General features: G+C 38.9%; 1 protein-coding gene and 1 long non-coding RNA gene across 4 annotated transcripts; one reads left to right on the forward strand and one right to left on the reverse strand.

Moving 5' to 3' along the window:
* Positions 1-409: 409 nt before the first annotated feature.
* LOC136249461 (uncharacterized) lies at positions 410-11,396 on the reverse strand. Of its 3 annotated transcripts, none has more exons than XM_066041473.1 (19): positions 11,244-11,396; positions 10,816-10,957; positions 10,334-10,442; positions 6,602-6,837; positions 5,942-6,006; positions 5,721-5,858; positions 5,275-5,463; positions 4,987-5,092; positions 4,614-4,795; positions 4,167-4,380; positions 3,432-3,572; positions 3,163-3,285; positions 2,934-3,061; positions 2,265-2,349; positions 1,635-1,784; positions 1,080-1,141; positions 931-1,022; positions 681-873; positions 410-631 (listed from the first exon to the last, which is right to left on the reverse strand). In XM_066041473.1, exons 8-17 carry the CDS (start codon positions 5,071-5,073, stop codon positions 938-940), a joined length of 1,257 nt encoding a protein of 418 aa, XP_065897545.1. In that variant the 5' UTR covers positions 5,074-5,092; positions 5,275-5,463; positions 5,721-5,858; positions 5,942-6,006; positions 6,602-6,837; positions 10,334-10,442; positions 10,816-10,957; positions 11,244-11,396; the 3' UTR covers positions 410-631; positions 681-873; positions 931-937. The 3 variants fall into 3 exon arrangements, with proteins under 3 accessions (XP_065897545.1, XP_065897544.1, XP_065897543.1); XM_066041472.1 differs by having other exon boundaries at positions 689-873; positions 5,928-6,006; XM_066041471.1 differs by having other exon boundaries at positions 5,928-6,006.
* A 7,795-nt stretch (positions 11,397-19,191) lies between these two features.
* LOC136251762 (uncharacterized) lies at positions 19,192-20,442 on the forward strand. The gene is made up of 3 exons (XR_010699191.1): positions 19,192-19,320; positions 19,394-19,452; positions 19,507-20,442. It is a non-coding gene; the product is annotated as an uncharacterized lncRNA (long non-coding RNA).
* The last annotated feature ends 509 nt before the right edge of the window (positions 20,443-20,951 follow it).

Raw genomic sequence — 20,951 nt, forward strand, 5'->3', positions numbered from 1 at the left:
TTCTCACTGACCAAAGATATATACTGCTGCTCCTGTGTCAAGTTCCATCACTAGGTGATTGCCATTCAGTTAAACAGGCACTTTGTAGCTTTCAGGAACTGTTGATGAGACTGAATGTACGTGGATTATGTCGGCAGTGGAATCTTCATCTGAAGGCTCAGTGTTCAGCTGTCGGAGGTCATCATTGTTAATGTGATCCACTCCATCCATTGCATTTGCCAGACTTTGTTTCTGAGGACTCTTTCTTATGACTGTTGTGACTCTGCTGTGTCCTCCTCTTTCCAGGAGCTTTGCTTCTGCCAGCTTTAGCAATGTGGTCTGTGCGAAAGCGCTTGCAATTGTTGCAAACCAACTAAACTACTCCTCGCCATTTGTTACATTTTAAGTTAATGAACAAGATGTATGAATAGATAGTTAACACAGAGCCATAACATGTAAAAATTCTAAATATTATATTACAAGCACACATACAGAATATATTGTAAATCAGTTACACACACTTACATCAATAGAAGATTACATCATATGCAATTACAACATTTAAATGTATACAATCACATTGACTATCCTAATGTGTGTGTTACTTTAATTTTTAGTTGTCAGTGAAAATCTGGTTTTCCATCTTTTAAACCTAAACGTTAAGATCGGAATACACATAAAACTTGTTTTATGTTGCTTACCCACATACCAGTTGGTCAGATGTAAGGCATAACTACTTGTGGTGTCTCCTCTTCATTGACCTCTCCTTCTCTTATTGACCCCTGCCTCGCACTTGCCTTTTATTTGTCACTTGACATACTAGCAGAGAGTTGATGATGAATAGCGGGCATGTCATCCTACAAATGTTTCAGCAGAGTGACTTTGACTGTTCGTCTAGAGTATTTATGATAGCAAGTGTTTCACAAAATTAATAGTCACTGTATGTGTTACCTCCTTTTTATCCATACTGCTGTCCTGAGATCGACACCATAACCATGAAAATCTTGTTTGAACTTTCTTTGGGCATAAGGTTCTTGTACAAACTAAATGCAGTAAAGACATTACCACAAAGTGCATACTGACACACTGCTATAACATACCGATGGAAGTGGTTGTTGAAATAGTAAAATAGATTGGTGTAGCCAAATGCCAACTGTAATACCTAACATGAAACAGAATTTTTCATACTGTATGTGGCAAGATGTTATACATACATAATATAAAGAACTTCGTGTGGGAGGATCATGCTCATGCACATTACGGGATACTAAGTATTGCAAGATCTAGAGGCTCCCTGCTATCAGACACCCTGCTATCAGACATCCAGAATGTACCCAGGTATCTTGGGATACTAAGTATTATAGGATCTAGAAGCTTCCCACTATCAGACATCCTGGGATGTACTCAGGTATCTCGGCATACTTACTATTGTAGGATCTAGTGGATCCATGCTATGAGACGTCCTGGGATATACTCAGGTATCTCGGGATACTAAGTATAATGACTTCAGACACACTGATATGAATATTTAAAGTATCCTTTTAGAACTTCATGAGGTGACAAAGTTGCACTAGTTCAAAAGCAGCTCTCAAGATGCATGCTCAACCTCCTCTGGTCCCAGGTCATTGACCATCCCTTCATATTCCCATGCTCACCTGAGCGGTGACCTTCAACTCCTTCACTTTAGTGTAATACTGGTTGATCAGAGGGTCAGCTTCTTCGTCAGAACACTCATAGTTTAGACAAGGACTGACCAAGAACTCCTCGTGAAGATCAACACACACTTTACTAAACTTCTCCAGTTCCTAACAAGGACACAATAACATGTAAACACAACAACAACAACACCATATTAGGAAACAACTTTGAAGGCAAAACATTTGAGCAACAGTCAGTAAAATAAAAGTTCTATTACTGAATGAGAAATGTCTAATAGAAATATAAACTAATTAGGAATGGTAACTATAACATTACCATAGAGACAGTGACGAGATGGTAGAATGTCTACCCAGCATGGGTAACAAAGGTTAAGGCACAATACGCCAATGGCTAAGCACAACACCAAACAGTCAAGAAATCAAGCTCACAGCCTCATCCAAAAAGCTATCGATAATACAGTAAATACCAAAATCAACAACAACCAGTGGTAGAGTTTACATGATGACAACTAAGTTAATAATCGTATAATTGTAGTGGTGTACAACTAAAAAATATGTTAGCTAAAGAAGTATCTCTCTCTGAGGAAGACTGTCACTTAACAATGACAATCAGCCAAGACTACGTACCTCCATGACAATTTCAGCTTGTTCCTGTACATGAGGACTAATTCTTTGTTTAGCCAGTGACACCTTGTTCTCCAAGTTGTTCCACCTAGTAATAAGATATGATATGATACACCTGAAACCTCAGCTATGTTGACCATCAGTTATATGTACATTAAAGTGAGTGTTCTATTAGAGTAGTTAATGTGATCTGCTGAGCGAAAACCTAACTTGATGGCTATTGCGATATTATTAAAACACACTACACAGGTAAACAACACATACTACAGCATATACAAAAATACTTTAGATGCATTTTAGACCATTTGGATAAACAGCAAAGCAATAATGGAGTTGTTGTAACTAATAAACCAGTGGATCCGTCTCTTTATAGTGAGAAAAATATTTTTTTGTTTCGCTTTCCTAACTGATAACCAAGATACCACTGTCCATCTATCAGTCAGTCAGTCAGTCAGTCAGTCAGTCAGTCAGTCAGTCAGTCAGTCAGTCAGTCAGTCAGTCAGTCAGTCAGTCAGTCAGTCAGTCAGTCAGTCAGTCAGTCAGTCAGTCAGTCAGTCAGTCAGTCAGTCAGTCAGTCAGTCAGTCAGTCAGTCAGTCAGTCAGTCAGTCAGTCAGTCAGTCAGTCAGTCAGTCAGTCAGTCAGTCAGTCAGTCAGTTCCACATATAGGTCACCTTTGCGGCAGATGATGGAAGAACTGGACTTGATCATGAGACAGAGGGTAGCCATATTTCTCCAGTATCACTTGTGTACGGTGGACAGCACCAAACTTGTAATCAACAACTTTCTGTTGGGAGCCAACCTGTAATGATGTTGTGGTGAACACACACCACATAAATTATATCAAGCAAATAAAATCATGCAAAAACATTAACACAATGGAATAGTAGAGCCGTAGCACACCTTAGTGAACACCTTCATCAACTTCATAAAGGACTCCATGCTGTGGTGATCATAGGACAAGTGCTCCACTACTGGTTCTGTCTCCTCCAGGAACTTGCCCAGTGCATCCAGTGCTAACTTTGTCTAGTAGTGAAGTAGATCGTGTAAAATCATATATCAACACTAATAACACTTTACTGGACACTAAATGTAAATGTACACACCCACACTACACACACGCATGCACGCACACACGCATGTACACACCCACACAAACACACACACACAACCTGTTTGGTCAAGAAGCTAGTATACGTGTGTATCCACTTGGTAATAAAGGCACACACAAGGTGCTTGGCAGGCTTCATATTCACACCAATCCAACCAACACTAACAAAGTCATCAACTTCAAATATCTGATCATGGATATCCTGCAAGTGTTACACATGATGTCATGGATGGTGATACTATAAGCAGAACATGTAGCACACCAACATGATGGATACCATGACTTCAAAGGTTATCAAATAATCATCCCATGGTATATATTAACAACACGTGATTGGAAGTCTTGTTTCGTGCACCGGCACTCCTTGTTGTACAAGAAGAACATAATGTGCAGTAGCATATAGACTTTGTGCGAGCCAGGGTGTGGCACTCATTCCATCATTGAAATATCACATGATGGCTACCTAAGGTGAGCATGGGAAGGGAAAGACCTCATTGTTCGCTACAAATGTCTTGGCATACAACAAGCCCCTAGGAGGAAGAGAGAGGGATAATTTTGCCCTAACTGTAGGAGTGTGTAAGCAGAATTTGCATAGGATTGAGTCTACCAATGGAGTTTCCAATCTCTCCCTTGCTATCACAATAGTATCTATGATTAAGTGACTGTTCTATTAGAGTATTTGAACACAGCTTGGTCAATTGTAGTGCTTTTTGTCATCTAAAATTTTGACAATCAGTAGCCTAGTACACTCTTCTTCACGGTAGACAGATATATTGGTAACACATCACACACAAACCTTAAAAATGGAGATTTCCCCATCAAAGTCATCAATAGATGGCTTATTGTTCTCATCCTCTCCTTCACGACTCAACACCGATCGTACCCTATAGGTACTCATGTGACCAATACTGCTTGTTGCCGAGTGAAGGAAACCATAATCAGTAGCGCCAACAGCAGACTTACTACTGCCAACTCTGTGTGATGCACTGGCTATCATCGAGTGAGATCGGCTGAGGAGAAGATGAATCAGTGATGTATGCACACAAATCAAGCTAACAATGAATGGTATGGAATCAGGAAATATTATTAAACCCTTCACAACACGGGAAGCCTTAAAAGAAAAAAAGATTTGGTCTTTACAGGTCTTCTCTAAAACAAGAAAACATAATATATAAACTTGGCCAAAATTTTGCTGGAGCATAGCAAGGCTGCTTATCATATAACAGACAACATCACACTCTACCTAGTTGATGATCTTGATCGTGATCTTCGATTTGATATGGAGGATGGTCGGGGCTTGACAGACTCTGGTCGTGGCACCATCCGTGGCCGCGGCAATGTGTTACCTTGGAGAAAGTCATCAAACGTATGCTTCACATCTTGGTCCCACAAGAATGTGATTTCAGCAAACTTTTTCTTCAGTGACTACAACAAGAACACAATAGTTGTTATTACCATGGACTATTAGGAACTGTGCTGAGATGTCACCAGACAGAACCACTCTAGAGCTTTGCAAAACACTGTGACTATTTAACATGGCCAGTGTATGGTCTTTTCCACATACAGTGCAGTAAATTTATTTGCTGACAAAGATTACATGGGAAGTTCAACAGTACCTGACATTGCCTGGCGCTGGTCTCCAGGTGAGCACAGATCTTTTCAACGCTGGCAGTGATCTTTTTTGTCACTACGGATGACTGCATAGTAACAAGTTGTGGATGTCTAGTGGATAATATAAGCCATGTAGCAGGTTGACAACACTACACTACATACTAGAATAGCAACAATACAATGTGTAGACATATTCACCTGCAACTAAATACCATTCATTTCATGTACAATAATTTGATTAAAATCCTGTTAACAGGCCACATGCAATATGTTGTTATATCAATACAACACACCCCAGTAGTTCCACTGTTAGCAGTGAACGGTTTCATAACTTTAGCCATCAACACGTAATCCTCCATCCACCTCCTAACAACTTCAGGAACACTTTCTAGTGCAGTCTGCTGATCCAGGGGAGGAGTGAAACTAATCGTCGACCCCACCAGCTCTAATCAAACATTCACTAGGCAGGGAATTGACTGACCCTAACCACAACAAATACAGTAAACTACATCACTGGCCAATGTCATTGAATAATCAAAAAATTTATAATAAATCTATATATACACATGTAATTTCTGGTGGCCACTGTATCAGTATTATTCACAGTACAAACTCAATACTGTCAGCTTTGGTAGTACAGGTGAGGTTAATGGTCATACAAGTCACCTTATGGGATGTACAGTATATACCATTCTGATACAGCTACTGGGGACCACTTGTTTATGGCTCCAATTTGTACCTGTTCATATTTGGCCACTCGGTCACTGAGGATCTTGAGAGCACTGAGAATGGTGTAGCGTAGTCCATTGAGGATCATGTGATCCACGTGATGAAGGAAGGAGTGCCACGATGGACTATCATGGCTGATCTCAACCACCTGACCAGAAGGAGGAACATGTATACAACTGAACCACTCTATAGTGTTACTACATCACACAGTACTCACCTCAAATATCTCACCTACAAGGTCTCTGATACGTTCACCTCATGGTACCAATATGGCTTCCACACAATCACACAATTCCCTGAGGGATAACAATACAACAAACATGTAACATGAGGGAGACTGGGTATAAACACGCACACAACTAATGGACTAATGATATTGCTCTAAAGGTCATAGCCTAGTGCTACTTTCAAGCAAATTCTTCACCACAGCCACAATCCTCAACTATACTACATATTGTAACAATAAACTAAAGTTGGTGAAATTGGCAATTCCTTACCAAATCACTAATTTTGCCCCTAGCACTCATCACACTGCAGTCTAAACCAGTAGCATACCATACCATTGAAAACAAAACCAACTGGGATTTAATGAAGAAAATTTAGCAGCACAAAAGACAACTGCAAATCAATGACCACTTAATTTGTCTACTTTAATTACTGGGTGACTGTCAGCTCCCAGGTGAGGTCGGATGACCTTTACATGCCAAATATATAAATTTGGTAATATGCAAACACTAGTGATCCCCATTGTTTCTTAGTATGTATTGCAAATCACATGGACCAATAATAAAACAGGTTATATACTAGTAACAGTATGTCTAATTAGCCCTCTGAACACTACAGGTAACAAGACCATGTTACCCCTTAATACACCACATCAACTATCATTACTTGTGTTTCTGATCCAGATGTTCCAGGGGAACCCCCTGTCCAGACTCATCATTAAATACACTCATGCCCCCGAGGTGTGTCCATGTGTCAATGATGCCGTCAACCTTAGCCATCCTCTCCAACACAGCGTTCATGATATGGTGCAGGTCACCACTGATCAGTGCTGTTGTGTCAGCTACAAAGTCTTGTAACCTCAGACTACTCCAAGTGACCTCATCCAGACCATGAGATATCAACTGCAAGTAGTGTTATACACATGAGATCAACTGATTATTTCTCTGTTTTCTTTTTTCAGATGTATTATTGTATTGGTAGAGATCAACACTACTATATAGATGTGCGCCAACATCAATATTCCGACACCCGGTATAAATAATGTGCTATTAAGCTGATAAGCAAAGCTGATCTAATATAGTAGTGACGTTGCTGGGATACTAAAGACCATAATTATACAGTACTGCCCAAGCACAACTTCACACTCGCTCATGCACTCGCGATTACGAGTCTGTGTATAACTTGCTAATAAAGGGGAGTGACACCTGTTTCACATGCAAGAATTTGCAGCTCGATTGCTCTTGCAAATACTCGCATGTGAACAGGTGCCACGCCCCTTTATTAGCTTGTTATTCATGGACTCGTGATCATAAGTGTACGAGCAAGTGCAACGTTGTGCTTGAGCGGTACTGTACGTTTGTGCACGTCTGTATCTGCGGCTTTTTTAATTCATCTTGCCAATTCAATACCAACATGCAAAAACAAGGATGATGACCGATCAGTGTACCTCTAGCCTATATGGACCTCAAAACTAAACTGTCTCAATATGGAGGTCAAATGTACAGCATTCTTAGGGTCTGTTAAGAAAGGATCAACTTTACTGGTTGAAGTGCATCACTATGACATGTCATACCTGTACCATGTATGGTATCTCAGTCATAGCGTGCACTATATACGTTTAGTAACTGTATAGGGCTTGTTGAATCTCAGTGATCTTTTTATGCATTATGGTAAGCAAATATTTTTAACAACTGCACACTTGTCAATTCAATGATATATTCTCATATTCAAATGACCATCTTAATTAAGTAAACATTTGATGCTAAAGCAATTTAAAAGGTAAACAACTGAAGTAGGGTGTCACAGTGATGCAACAGACCTAAGGTAGAGTTGTGCATGCAATCATGGAATTGTTATGCCAACTTTGAAGTGGTCAATAGTTTTGAGTTGGAGACACAGCTAGCCATCAGAAAGTTGCTGTGCATGCAGCTGAAAATCACCAAAGTAACAACTACATACAGTACTTTAAAATGATCACTAGAGAATGGCTACTGTCTGACAGTACGTTTTCATCCGCTACAAGTATATAGTGCTACACTGTAAAATTTAGCAATTGAGCAGCTCGCATGAAACAAGCAGCAAGATCGAGATACTCTAATAGTGCCGAAGATCAATAATATAGCTATACCTATGTCCAAAAAAAAAGTTAACAATTTAGTGAATTAAAAATTGTTAATTCAGAGGGATCAAACGATAAAAAGCAATGAAACAAGTGATTTAAATGATGGCAACTATTACAACATAACTTTATGGGAAAATCCTTACATTGGCATCTCACCATTAAGGATTTTCCCACAAAGTTATGTTGTAATAGTTGCCATCATTTAAATCACTTGTTTCATTGCTTTTTATCATTTGATCCCTCTACTTCCACTTCTAAATTAACTCACTTACTACTTAAAGATCCAATATCAGGTGTCCAAAAATGCTCAGATGCTCATATGTCCAGAATTACATTTGTATTTTATGTAATGAAACCATGTGCTACATGTAGTTTTATCATAAACACAGGTAGTTGTAAAAGACTACCTTGGACCCTTTCACCTGCTAGATATTGTTGTCATTGTGGGTTGTCTTATTTGACAAATATGCATAGTAATAGATGAAAGGTCTAACTATGGTTTTAACAAGCCTGCGTGGGTGAGGCATAACTGCTCTATTATGGTGAATGTTCTATTAGGTTATATTGATTTTGCGTGACAAGTTTCTGAAAACCTCTGAGACCAATCTGGAATTTCATACCACTGCATGCAGTTTTCACTCAGCATTGTATTAGGTAAACTAGATAGTATAAAGGTCATTGAAAGTTGTTAAAATTTTGAATCCAAATATCATCGTCAGTAAAACACAACAAGTCCTGTATACAATGAGAGATAGTTATGATGTTGCATGTAACTTCTCACATGCACTACACTACACCAGTGTGCGAAATAACTTTTCAGACGTGTCCTGTCGTACTGTCAGGGAATTGTGAAATTTGAGTGGACATCAAGCAATTTGACCGGACATTTTAACTTCTATTGTTTCTCCTTTCCTGTGTTTTTACCACTTGTATGTTTGTTTCAAACATTGGGGCCTGCACCAATGTACTGTAGAGCTGATTAGCTACTGGCCACATGAAAGGGCTTCTATGGAATCAATTGGGCCTTTGTAGGAAAAGAGTTATGAGGACTTCAGTCAAAGCCTTCTACTTGTCTTGGAATGATATAGCTACCCTGTACATGGTCAAACTTAGCTTAGGCTTAGAATATATAGTGGCTCTATCACAGATGCATTGTTTATTCTAGCTTAAAATCCGGTTGTGCTGATATCATAAATACCACAAGTGAAAGTACTAATGGCAATCAGATTATAAATACATTTTACTACTGAAGTGCATGTGACTGATACAGTAGGCTGGCACAACATAGTAAACTGTTAACCTCAGAGGTAAACTTGGGCATGCCTTTGTGGTCAGTACAAGCCAACAACACATAACTTAATTACATGTCAATACCATCATGTCTGGCCTCCCTCCTAGCCCATCCTAACACTATAAACTTTGAAAGGACAGTATTTCCGGACAAATTCAATTATAGGCTGATACCTGGTGTAATTGACCGGAAATTGTCCGGTGACCGACCGTTATTTCGCACACTGCTACACCCACACACACACACACACACACACACACACACTACACTACACACACACACACACACTCACTCACACCCACGCACACACCACACGCACGCATGCACACACACACTACACACACTACATTACACACACACACACACACACACACTACACTACACTACATTACACACACACACACCCACGCACACACCACACGCACGCACGCACACACTACACTACACACACACACACACACACACATACTACACTACACAATACACTACACACACACACTCACACACACTACACTACACACACAACTACACACTACACACACACACTACACTACACACACACTACACACTACACTACACACACACTACACTACACACACACTACACTACACTACACACACACACTACACACACACTACACACACAAACACACACACACACTACACTACACACACACACTACACACTACACTACACACACTACACTACACACACACACTACACTACACACACTACACTACACACACACACTACACTACACACACACACTACACACACACACACTACACACACACACTACACACACACTACACACACACAAACACTACACTACACACACACAAACACACACACTACACTACACACACACTACACACACACACAAACTACACACTACACTACACACACACACACACACACAAACACACTACACTACACACACACACTACACACACACACACTACACTACACACACGCACACTACACACCTTGGTAGACCTCTGGAACTGTTCCATATAAGTGATAAACTTCTTGTTAACATCAGTTAATACTGGTTCCTTGTTGTCACTGTCCACACTAACTGCTCCTTCCAGTTCCCTACAGTAGTAATGATACTGTATTAGGGATATAATATCCATACCAGACCATTAATATACTACTGCATAACTTTATCACATGTGAAGCAACAAGATGACCACTATTTATGGTCATCTACAAATGGTACCATCACATGTCGCTGGCTGGCACACATACTCCAATAGAGCAGTCACAAGCAGTTCATAGCATGTAGCTTTTCTATAAGCATTTTACTTCCCATCACTTCTTGTCAGGCCCAGACACCACTAAATATCTCAGTAGACATCAACAGTCAGTTAGTCCCAAGTGTCACCATTGTGCGGGTCCCACATACATACATTTACCACACAGATACCCACACACACAGAGAGAGACGGGGAAATAGCCAACTCACTTGAAGTGTCTGATGGTCACTACCAGTTCCAACACATCATTACAACGTTCCATAAAAGTGTTCAATTGTAGGAATACTGCAGCATTGCCATGATGTTAGTTTCAGCCCCCCTGTAGATGGAGTACTGCCATGATCAGTAGTCCTACAAACACACAGTAACAAATGGGACTACAATCAATAAAAGCTCTCTAACTAAATGTACATAAATGACAACTTTTAATTTTATTTATTAAGACTTTACAGCACAAGTGCTAAAGGTCTGCCTGGTCCTACAGCCTGTTTTAAAGTTGTTCCAGAAAGTGTGTTTGAAAAGGTGGAGAAAGGAGAAAAAATCCATGACTGAACCTTAGCAGCCTCGAACATGCAGCCATCCGATTTACGAACACTAACTGCACTACACAAGCGACTGTACTCCGTAGACTTCCAACCTTCGCGTCGAATCGCTGCCTCCTAAGCTTCCCTCCTATTCTCTGGGAAGCGATGAAAACTATACTCGCAGGATCCCTGCTCATAGTCACAATTGTACCCAACACAGTTGAAAGGCATTACTTAGAACACGTCCAAAATGGCGACTGTCAAAACACTGCCAGATTCGGTTACGTAATCCTCAATACGTCATTCGGTATACGATAATATGCGTGACTTCGTAATCTTCTGAAGACCTCTATACTTAGCTATATATTCCGGCACAGTATAGAAACTTGTGGTTAGTGGGTACTAGAAGAAAGAACTAAACTGGCAAGCAGCCGTATAGTTCTTAATTACCTAGCTAAACCTCTATGTCAGAGTAGCTAGCTAACTACGTGTCAAATCCAGTATCTAATAAAGAATGCTACAGGTCGAACAAAGAAGGAGCATAATGTGTATTGTATTTGAAAGTGTGGTTTGAGGTCTAGTAGAGGTAGCTAGTAGCTACTGCACACAAGGTATAAATAGCCTACGTGCTGTGACAGGCATCAGATAAACTGCATTTGCGTAACCATATGGCTGATAGGGCTACTCAATCCGATCGAATTACCCTGCAGAAGGGAGAACAGCAAGCTGATGTGTTCATGCATCAAGTGACTACTGAAAATCTCCGCCGCTTGTTTCAGGTTAGCTATAGCTAGCTAACAGAGGGACGTGGATCTACCTTGCAGGATTGCTATGGCTAGCTATATCATAGCTATACGTACAGTGTATAATGGTGTTTTTTATTTTATATATATATTTTTTTGTTTTAAACTAGCTATAGCTAAGTACTTCATAGATTGCATTTTTTTCCTTTCACATACAGGTTGACCCTTCAGTAGGCATTCCAGACTGATCTTAAAATTTTGGAAAAACGGGCTTTTTATATGCTCAATAGATAGAGTATTGATTGCTGATCTCAGAAATATATAGTTTGTTGGGTTGGAATTAGCTACTTTGTCCTCATGATAAAGCCCAGATATTTGTGAATATCACAGAATCTACGGCTCACACTGAGTTTATATTGGCTGCGATACAATAAAAGTGGGGATCGGATCACGTTATTGTGACAAAAAATGGCCTAAAAATTGAAAATTCATCTGCCACTCAAGGTAGCTAGCTGTATGTAAAAGCAATGTGCATATACTGTACACAGTAACAATACAGGACTTGTGGTTTACCGTATGTATAACTTTATCATTTTCAGGGTTAGCTTTCTGGAAGGCACCCAGAAGGAAATTATATGCCGTGACACAGAGGGATCTTAATATGATTCAAGATGATGCTGACGATGACATTGACGAAGAGCTGGCACCTCGTGCTGCCAAAAGGATCAAAAATGAACTGAGGGATATGAGGGATGAGTTTAGAGGCTTAAGATCAATCATTGAAAGGACATTGCCAATCTCATTAAGGGACAAACTGAAAGATATATTAAAATGTTGTATATGTCAGGTGGTCCCGATAAGGCCACCGATGGTTGTATCAATGTGCTGCAAGTCAATCGTAGGATGTGAACAATGTGTTCAGCAGTTGCTGGCAACCAGTCATTCAGCAAATTGCCCGCTGTGCAGGGACATGGACTTTGAGACTGTCAAAGTTCTCGATCTTGATGGCTTGATTACTGCTGTAAGCAGTTACTTAGAAGATGAGACTGACACTGCTGGAGATGAGAGTTGACCAAAGTTAAACTGTATAGCTAGCTAGTAGTTTGTTGTAACCTTCTTCATTATTATAATTACAGGTATATTTCACTTGAATTAATATTTGTTATTGTAGTCATTGTAGCTATCTAGTTACATTGCTCATATTATTTATTATTTGTATTATTATTATTATTATTATTATTATTGGGGGTACAGGTAAGGAGGCAAAGCCTGTAAAAACCTGATCTATACAATCAAACTACTACAAAAATAACTATACAATATCATACTGGTAATCATAATAAAATCTATCTAGGTGTGTCTTAAACAAATTGGTTGAATGAACATTAACTGAGTCATATGGGAGTCCATTCCAATCATTTATAATTCTTACTGAATAAAAGTGACGGCGTGGCAAGCAGGTAGCGTGTGGTTTATAGATCTTTAAATCATGACCTCTTGTTATAGAAGATGATCGAAGGGTAAATAAAGATGAGCTATCCATGTCCAGCATGTTATGAAATAGTCTGTATGTGTAAATTAAGTCCCCTCTACGACGTCGATATCTGAGAGATGGTAAGTTTAGGTGGTTTAATCTGTCAACATATTGCAAGTCTTTAATTTCGCTCACTAACTTGGTAGCTCTTCTTTGAATTTTTTCAACTGACTGCTGATCGAGTATGAACTGTGGACCCCATATAATATTTCCATATTCTAATATGGGACGAACAAAGGATTTGTACAGTTGGAGTAACACGTTGGTGTTCAAGTACTCAAACGATTTATTAATCACAGCTAGTATACGATTAGCTCTTGCAGTTACTATAGCAGTATGGTTATGAAACTTCAGAGAAGAGTCAACGATGATTCCCAAATCTTTGACTGACTCAGTAGATGTTATAACATTACCATCAATACAATAATTTCCATAGGAGTGGGTGAGACCTAAATGCAAAACATAACACTTGCTAATATTAAAATTAAGCAACCAGGTTCTCGACCATTCAAACAATATATCAATATCCCGTTGAAGTTGTAAGTAATCGGCTTCACATCTAATTGATCGAAAGATCTTGGCATCATCAGCAAATAGTAAGATTGGGCTGTCCACAGATAACGGAATATCATTAACATATAATAGAAAGAGCATGGGGCCAAGGACTGAACCTTGGGGAACCCCACTAGAGACTGTGGACCAACTAGAGTGATCACCATTAAGCACAACTCGTTGCCTTCTACCAGAAAGAAAATTCTGTACCCATCTTAGTAGAGACCCGCCCATGCCATATGCCTTCAATTTCATCAGTAGTCGATTATGAGGGACAGAATCAAATGCCTTTCGGAAATCTAAATATATAATGTCAACAGGATAGCCATCATTAAGTGATTGGGTCCAGTAGTCCATTGCTGTAAGAAGCTGTGTTGTGCACGACCTGCCAGCAATGAAACCATGTTGGCTTGGAGAAAATAAACTGTTAGTGAGCATGTGGTGTGTGATATGATCTTTAATGATTGACTCCAAAATTCGGACTATAGGTGACGTTAAACTTATTGGACGGTAGTTATCAGCAGCAGAACGATTTCCCTTCTTGTGAATTGGTGTGACATGGGCGTGTTTCCAACTACTAGGGAGACAGCTACTACTAAGTGACTTTTTAAACAGTATACACAATGGAACACTAAGTTGTAAAGCAGTTTCCTTTAATGAGAGTAGAGGCCAACCGTCAGGTCCTGATGATTTGTTTACATTGATTTTCTCTAACCTGTCAAGTACAATGGATGGTGTTATATCGACATCATTAAGTGTTGGTACTGTGTGATCAAGATGAAATGAAGGTACTGAGGATCTAGTATATACACTGGCAAAATGATTGTTGAAAACATTAGCCATCTCAGTGTTGGAGTGTGTCATGGAGCCATCAGCATGTTGTAGACAATTGATACTAGACTTTGATTTTAATCTGGAGTTTACATATTTCCAAAATACTTTCTGGTTAGTTTTAATATTGGAGGCGATTTTCTCTTCATATGACTTGCGAAGAGACCTTGTCAAACTACGCAGCTCATTTCTGGCTTTGCTATATAGTGAATAGTCTGTCCTTGTGCCAGATAGCTTATACTGTTTCCAAAGCTTACATTTTTTCTTCTTTATACGAAATGCTTCACGTGTCATATAAATATTTTTCTTCTTCATTTTAAGTGCATGGCAGGGTATACATTCCTTAAGAATTGACTCATAATGAGAGGCAAATACATCCCATGCTTGATGAATGTCTAAGGAACGTATTGTAAGTGATCACATGCAATCTTTAAATTGACATTAAATTTAAAACAAACAAGTTGAAAGTCAAGGAGAGGATGGGGATGGGGTTTAGAGAAACTAAAATAAAACTAGATGATATCTGGCCGTATATGACTGTTGACATGAAAGTGCTTATAATACAGGTTACGTAGCAACGCGCATGATCAACCAAGTCTCACGATCACGTGACAAATTCAAAATTATAGCGGTTTTCACGAGTGATCCGGCATGACTGGAGAAGAAGCAGTGAAGATTTGCAACAGACATGGACCATGGGCTATGAAATACACTAGTAAGTGTTCCGTATTCTACAGTATATGCATATACATGCACGCATGTTCCCAAGCTACGTAGCTAGCTAACCAACCAGGACTGAAGGCTGCAGAGCTCAGTTGCCGTGTCATGTGTATCTATAGCTAGCTAGCTAAGTACAAATGTGAATTTATTGTCAAATCCCCTAGTGTCAAGGAAGAAAGGCTACGTAAAGTAAAAAACAAGTGGAAAAAAAATTTTAGATGGAAGACATTCAAACAATTAGACCAGACCTCAAACAATGGAAGTGACCAGTGCTAATTATAACCAGTGCTACCACATTGGCTTCTAAAATAAATTGCCAAAACAACAACAACAACAACAAAAAACCACTCCTTTTTCTATTATGCAATCCATGTGGTACATAAATATAACTTCTATTGTTCAACCAACCATTGTACCATTTAACCAGTGTGGTTTTGTTTCATTTGGGATTACCATATGTGTGCATCGAACCACTGGACTGAACTATACTATGACCACCCTTCTATTTCCATTCTGCAATCCATGTGGTACATATATATTTTATTTAATTTCGATTGTTTAACAATTGCAGTGTGATTGTGCCATGTATCATGTGTGTGTGTGTGTGTGTGTGTGTGTGTGTGTGTGTGTGTGTGTGTGTGTGTGTGTGTGTGTGTGTGTGTGTGTGTGTGTGTGTGTGTGTGTGTGTGTGTGTGTGTGTGTGTGTGTGTGTGTGTGTGCAAGTACGGCAAACATGTGGAGAGTGTGTGAAAAAGGGGGGGGAATCATGGCTAGCACAAGTAAAATACCGGTGGAGGAGAGGATATATAGTTTGTGCAGTACATCAAAAGGTGCATACAACCACTTTATGGCTATAATTATATGATCGTTTTACAATCATATCGCTTCATACGTCCAAACAATTTCAAATCTAGCCAGGCTTTGTAGTCAGTGTAGCTATACAGCCAGACCATATGACAATTATATGATATTTTTATTAATTAATTTAAAAATAATTTTCCTTTGTCTTCCCCAGCATATCGTCTGCTATATAGTTATTGGCCAGTTGGTTTATTTTTGTTTATTCATTTTTTGGTTAAAAAAAAATTATCGATTTGACAGTTATGGTACAGCTACAAGCTAACAATACATGCAGTTGATATATAGATGGCTAGATTGTGGTGTAGATGAAATGTACAAGTCGTGCATGTTGTCTCAGTCGAAATTAAAGCAGGCAGGATACTTTTTTTTTTTAGATGGAAGACATGCAAAACAATTAGACCAAGCCTCAAACAATGGAAGTGACCAGTGCTAATTATAACCATTGCTACCACATTGGCTTCTAAATTAAACAGCCAGACACACACACAAAAAAAAAACCACTCCTTTTTCTATTATGCAATCCATGTGGTACATAAATATAACTTCTATTGTTCAACCAACCATTGTACCATTTAACCAGTGTGGTTTTGTTTCATTTGGATTACCATATGTGTGCATCGAACCACTGGACTGAACTATACTATGACCACCCTTCTATTTCCATTCTGCAATCCATGTGGTACATATATATTTTATTTAATTTCGATTGTTTAACAATTGCAGTGTGATTGTGCCATGTATCATATGTGTGTGTGTGTGTAGTGTGTGTGTGTGTGTGTGTGCGTGTGTGTGCGTGCAAGTACGGCAAACATGTGGAGAGTGTATGAAAAAGGGGGGGGGGGGGGGGGGGGGGGGGATCATGACTAGCACAAGTAAAGTACCGGTGGAGGAGAGGATATATAGTTTGTGCAGTACATCAAAAGGTGCATACAACCACTTTATGGCTATAATTATATGATCGTTTTACAATCATATCGCTTCATACGTCCAAACAATTTCAAATCTAGCCAGGCTTGTAGTCAGTGTAGCTATACAGCCAGACCATATGACAATTATATGATATTTTTATTAATTAATTTAAAATAATTTTCCTTTGTCTTCCCCAGCATATCGTCTGCTATATAGTTATTAGCCAGTTGATTTATTTTTGTTTATTCATTTTTTTGTTTAAAAAAAAATTATTGATTTGACAGTTATGGTACAGCTACAAGCTAACAATACATGCAGTTGATATATAGATGGCTAGATTGTGGTGTAGATGAAATGTACAAGTCGTGCATGTTGTCTCAGTCGAAATTAAAGCAGGAAGGATACTTTTTTTTTTTTAGATGGAAGACATGCAAAACAATTAGACCAAGCCTCAAACAATGGAAGTGACCAGTGCTAATTATAACCATTGCTACCACATTGGCTTCTAAATTAAACAGCCAGACACACACACACAAAAAACCACTCCTTTTTCTATTATGCAATCCATGTGGTACATAAATATAACTTCTATTGTTCAACCAACCATTGTACCATTTAACCAGTGTGGTTTTGTTTCATTTGGGATTACCATATGTGTGCATTGAACCACTGGACTGAACTATACTATGACCACCCATCTATTTCCATTCTGCAATCCATGTGGTACATATATATTTTATTTAATTTCGATTGTTTAACAATTGCAGTGTGATTGTGCCATGTATCGTGTGTGTGTGTGTGTGTGTGCGTGCGTGTGTGCGTGTGCGTGCGTGTGTGTGTATGTGTGTGTGTGTGTGTGTGCGTGTGTGTGTGTGTGTGTGTGTATCATGATCATGTAGCTGCTAGACAAATAATAGGGGCACATGACACCTCACTAGCCAATATGACTATAACCCTGGGAAGTGGGGAGGAGGCATTGGTAGTTTATGTAATATGACCCAGGCACTCAGTATTCCCAGAGTGCCTTTGCACTGATACTCTATAGCACCATGTAACTATGGATTCCCTGTAGACATAATTAAACATTACATTATATTTGTTTTATTCTTCTAGATGAATTAACAATATTACTTTATTTTTTTATAGATAGCTAATTAACCATAAGATTACAACCTGCTCATGGATTGCTTCAGTGGCGGATCCAGGATGGGGCATTTGGGGCAAATGCCCCCCCCCCCCCCCCCCTTCAAGAAATTGCATACAAGATCGATATACTCTAATAGAGCAGTCAATTACTCTAATAAAGCAGTCACAATGTTCATGAGGCAGTGTAGCTTACCTATGAAGCTACAAATAGGATTTTATTTTACATAACAGACGTGATATAGTAGGTAAGGATAACTAGCTATTATTGTTGTGACCTTTTTTTTTTTTTTTTTGGTCTTCAACTGGTTTTCAGCAAGTTTTTTTGGTCTTCAACTGTTTTTCAGAAAGGTGCCCCCCCTCTTTCGAAACTCTGGATCCGCCCCTGTGCTTTACAATGTATCAAGAGAAAATTAAAGTGTAGCTGTACAGAAGGAGACCAAAGTGAGTAGTAGTGATTAGCATATGGGCTGTGTTTTATTTGCTTATGCTTGCTGTTGTTACAGGCTACTGGCCTAAAACACATGGATACAATTAACTCACATGGATGCAATTAACTGTAGTTATAATTATATATAGCTAATGATGTTAAAAATATTACCATTTTTTTGTTGTGTGTGTATGTGTACTTTTTCTGACTCGATAGCTGTTCACTCAGGAGTCCCTCAAGGGACGGTTCTCGGCCCTTTGATGTTTCTTCTATACATTAATGATATAACAGAACATGTAAATTCGCCACTACGGTTATTTGCTGATGACTGTTTACTTTAGGTGGGGACTATTCTACGGAACGGAACGGAACGGAATGATGGACTAAACTGCGGAACGGAATGCTTTCTCAGATTGAAGCTTGCAGCTTACCATTGCTGTACAAGTTATCAGTGGCACTTCCAGCAGGTAATCAAACGTACCCCAAGAAAAATAAAACGAATTTAAGGATCGATTGTGGGTTCTTGTTGGTTGTCATCAGTAACGAAGTACTAATTGTGGGAATAGCTGACTCAGTGTGTTCATCTTCGGATATATCAAGTAGGGAACTTAATGCATGACTTGTTTTTACTAGTATGTGAGACTTGACTTTAGAATGTACAGTCTGAGGCCCAGCCTTTCTAATCGGCATAAATGATCAGTATGTGTATAGCTACACTACAAAGGAAACAAGTATGGTGACAAGCTGATCAACTCAGTCTAAGCAGAATCTAAAGGAATTTTGTGCAGTGTGTGAGGAGCAAACATTCAGATACCTCAAGGAGGCTATATTGTGTGAACATCAATGATTCATTAACAGAGTAGTGGACTATTGTCAGATATCTCAGCCTGAGTACTGAGTTGAATTCTGGATGGGGTCTATTTTACAGAATGGAATGCTTTCTGCATCAACTTGCAACTTGGCTAGCTGCTATCATTGCTGAAATTGCATTTTATCAGTGGAACCTCCAGGAAAATGGAATAGGATAATTATAAAACATTAATTGATTGTTTAGGTAATCATGACTTTATTCAGTCTAATAAACAGAATATATGGTTGATTGAGTGAGGCATCACTTTCAGAATGTTCAGACGACCAGTGATGAGATGCATGAATTCATCGAATTTTTGTTGTGGTTGGAGGCATTAAATATCCAAAAGCAAACTGACTGTATAATATTAATTCACTTTCTTTATATTTTCTCAATTTTGAGCCTGTATACAAATAATTGAATTTTCCTTGTCAATAGAAATCCTAGAATAAGATGGGAGAGAAACTTATCTTTGTTTACCTATACTGTACAACCAAGAGTTCGTAATACTGATTTGTATGGGGGAGAGTGTCTAACTCTCAGTATGGCCTGTACAAACACCCTGCATAAAGTTCACCTTTCATCAAATCAACACCTTTACTGGGGGATAGAAAACTGTTGATTAGTGTTGCTGAAGAAGGTAAAGCCTTTGTTCTGAAATAAGGCCGAGGTGTTACTTTAAGCAGGGTGTTTGGTGAATGCATTCAAGTTAGACACTCTCCACCTTATTATGAACTCTTGGTACAACTTCAAAGGAAAATGAAGAAAGCATACAGATGAATCAATAAAATCACTACAGTAAGGTGAATTACAGACTAGTGAGATCTTGGTTAATTAATGACAGTGGTTGGAGATAAGTGTGGTAGCTTCTTGTTCTTGAATATGTTGCAAAGTGGAAGTACAAATCAAAATGGGATATCAATTTCATTATGAAAAATTTGTATACATAAATAATCTAGCATTACTATTTCATTTGTCCTCCACTTAAACATGCTACAACAGTACTAGTGTCAGTACATTGGCAGTGAGTCTACCTTGAAATTTCAACTCTAGAGTAGATCCAACACAAGACAGCCCGCACTGTAACAAATGCATGAGATCCCATTGTAATTTCATGGACCAGCTGGACTGGGAATCACTTGAAAATAGACGAACAAATTTAACCTGTTTTGTTTGAAGTGAAGCATGTGAAATGTTACACTTAAGAAATCCTAGGATTCTTAGGTGGTATGTAATTAATGTGTGTTC

Source organism: Dysidea avara, chromosome 3 (assembly GCF_963678975.1).
Source record: "Dysidea avara chromosome 3, odDysAvar1.4, whole genome shotgun sequence".
In the NCBI taxonomy this organism is placed as follows: Eukaryota; Metazoa; Porifera; class Demospongiae; order Dictyoceratida; family Dysideidae; genus Dysidea; species Dysidea avara.

Bases quoted from the DNA above. Each gene is read 5' to 3' on its own strand.
- LOC136249461 (XM_066041473.1), bottom strand. From the start codon at position 5,073: ATGCAGTCATCCGTAGTGACAAAAAAGATCACTGCCAGCGTTGAAAAG. The intron at 3,573-4,166 runs GTTTGTGTGTGA...TAACACTTGCAG, and splicing joins GGGAAATCTCCATTTTTAAG to GATATCCATGATCAGATATT. The intron at 1,023-1,079 runs GTATGTTATAGC...TACTGCATTTAG, and splicing joins TTCAACAACCACTTCCATCG to TTTGTACAAGAACCTTATGC.